The sequence below is a fragment of the Cynara cardunculus genome (genome assembly GCF_001531365.2).
Source record: "Cynara cardunculus var. scolymus isolate 2C chromosome LG 2, CcrdV1, whole genome shotgun sequence".
NCBI classification, from domain to species: Eukaryota; Viridiplantae; Streptophyta; class Magnoliopsida; order Asterales; family Asteraceae; genus Cynara; species Cynara cardunculus.
Window position 1 is genome coordinate 49,206,109 of NC_037529.1, and position 3,129 is coordinate 49,209,237.

Genomic DNA, 3,129 nt, shown 5'->3' on the forward strand with positions numbered 1-3,129 from the left:
ATAATATAATATTTTATAAAGATAATAATTAAGTACTCTATTAGAACTCAATGATTATCCTAATTATATTTTAGATTTTTTATATTTAAAATAAAATATTATCTTGTATTTGATTATGTTTATCTGCAATTAGTTACACGAATTCATATATGGAGCTTTAATAAGTTCTACTTACACGCAAACTACTTGTAATATTGAGTTTTAAGTAATATGCATTAATAAAAAGTATTTTATGCATAAAAAATAATTTTTAAGAGTTTTTGTCAAATGCTTTATAATATAGTATAAATTATTTTTTTTATAATTTAATCTAAGTTTAATAATGAAATAATTTATTTTTGGTTTAATAATATAACATTTTATAAAGATAATAATTAAGTATTCTGTTAGAACTCAATAATTATTGTAATTATATTTTAGATTTTTTATATTTAAAATGAGATGTTTATCCTGTATTTGATTGTGTTATCTGCAGTTAATTACAAGAATTCATATATGGAGCTTTAATAAGTTATATCTACGCACAATTTACTTGTAATCTTGAGTTTTAAGTAATATACATTAATAAACAGTACTTTACGCATAAAAAGTGGTTTTTAAAAATTTTTTGTCAAATGATTTATAATATATAATATATTTTTTTATATAATTTAATTTAAGGTTTCGGAGAAGCTACCACCGCATATTAAAATCAAATATAATAAAAATATTGATTTCATTTTATTAATTATATATGAAATGAAAATTCTATTTATAACCACCATTCCTTTCCTCATGAGAGGGGAAGAGAGATAAGTCCAGTATCGATCATGTGTGTGTGTATATATATATATATATATATATATATACAACATAAGGCAGGTGTTTAATTACATGAGATTGTTAGAGAGAGAGAGGGAGAGAGAGATGAGGAAGAAGAAGCAGTTGGGAAAGTATGTATGGGATGTGAAGCATATGGTTGAGAGCATCTTCATCATGTTCTTGATCATGGGAGCATTAGCCACCATAGCTTATTATTATGTCAACATCGATCATGATCAGCCACATCCAGCAGCTGTATTCAAATTCTACACACCTAATCCTAATACTACTTCTGCTTATGAGTCATTAGATGGATGTGATTTGTTCTCTGGCAAATGGGTTCATGATAACCATTCATACCCTCTCTACAAAGACTTGGATTGCCCTTATATTTTTGGGGATTTTGCTTGTGGACAATATGGCAGAATGGATTCCAACTATCAACAATGGAGATGGCAACCCCATGGATGTACCCTTCCAAGGTCTCTCTCTCTCTCTCTCTCTCCAAAGTATACCTAGAAACATACATACATATACAAAAGGTTCAAATAAAAAGGTTAAAAATAAGTTCCGAAAAAATCCAAAAAGAATCTATTGTAGATGCATAAATAAACCAATTAATGTTAGAGATTATTCATATATGCATTCTCAAATGGAGTTTTTGCAATGATTCACATATGAATTATCTTGTCTTATGTTATCATGATATTTAGTCTTTTAATTTGAACCTTCTTACTATATAAAGAAAGTTTCAAATAATTAAGAAGGCAAAATTAAAAGTTAAGAAACTTACAAATAAATGACTCATAGAATAATTGGTAAAAAGATAGTTAAGTAAAACTAAGTTTACATATGAATTGGTTTAATGATTTTTACATACGAATCATTTATGTTTATGCTTTCAAAGTGTTGTAAGCATTAAATGTAATACATGCGTCAAGATTTTTTAAATTCAACTCTGATATCTAATTATGGGTTGCTTTAATTAGTTTTAATTTCATTATTCACTTAAATGAGGCTTCTTAATTAAGTTCTAAAACTAGTAATAAAGAAATTAAACAATATTACGTACGTTAATACTTGTTCAATGTATGTTTATATATATATATATATATATATATATATATATATATATATATATAACCTAATAAAGTAGGCCGCCAACATAGGAAGACCATAAAGTGGCTATTTCCTCATTTCTTTTCAAAAATAATTAATTAATGTTGAAATTGCTTAATATATACCCAAAGATAATCAGTCATATCTTTGCAATAATTTGATAAATTTTAGTGTGTACGTAACTCTAAGATATGCATATATGTATACATGTGGGGCCGGTTCAAATAAAAGGTCAAATATTGTGACAATGTAAAAAAAGAAGGTCATGTATATATGAATCATAGAAAAAATCTATTTGAATGTTCATATATATATAAACCGACGTTACAGATTATTCATATAAATTTACATATGCATCTTCATTTTTTTTCTCCCTTAATATTTTTACTATATATGTATTTGTAGGGACATGTCTAAATAAGAAAGTTAAATATAATGAGAAGCTTCTTCTGTATTTATATGTTTTTATGGGTGTTTGGGATTGTTTATAAGAACAACTTATTGACTTAATTCGGTATGACACTGGTAATAAACACTTTTGAGTGTTTGGATAAACAACTTATACCGATGTCAAACCATTAATAAGAAGTTAAACCCTTTTGACTTATAATAAGTTGATAAGTGTTTTTATAGGAAAAACATAAGTTGTTTCAAATAAGCAATCCCAAACACTCCTATAATATATTACAAATATTAGTTACATATAATTATATGAATGGTTGTATCCCAATTGGATTTGTTTAGCATAAAGATGGAATAGAATATAGATGAGATCAAGATTTTTGTTTTTGAAGCAAATATAAGGGATAGACACAACTTTTTATTTTAATATATATTTCTAGTTTTTAACATACAAAATATTTTCATGTATAAAAAATCCATATTTTTAAGACCCTTGGATTAGAATTTTATAATTGAATGAATGTTGATAGAGATAGTTACCCCCTAACTACTCTTGTCATTTAGTTAATATTTTCTATATATATATATATATATATATATATAGAGGGATGTTATTCTACACCATTTGTCATTCCTACACCCTATACAACCTTCATCTCAACCATTCAATTTTTAATCAATTAATTGTTTCCTAATATAAAGTATTAATCATAATTAATAAACTCTATTTATATTTCATAAATATTCAAATCATAATAAATGAACTCCAATCATTTCTATAAATATCTCAATTAATTGGGTTGCAAA

The 3,129-nt window shown here is 25.2% G+C and overlaps 1 protein-coding gene across 1 annotated transcript in view; it reads left to right on the plus strand.

The window, feature by feature from the left end:
• Positions 1–806: 806 nt before the first annotated feature.
• LOC112507011 (protein trichome birefringence-like 34) overlaps positions 807–3,129 on the plus strand; it is an 11,642-nt gene continuing 9,319 nt past the window's right edge. Inside the window, exon 1 of the mRNA XM_025111390.1 lies at positions 807–1,283. Within this exon, the coding sequence (XP_024967158.1) occupies positions 874–1,283 (410 nt within the window). The 5' untranslated portion in view covers positions 807–873. The remainder of the gene's footprint in view (positions 1,284–3,129) is intronic.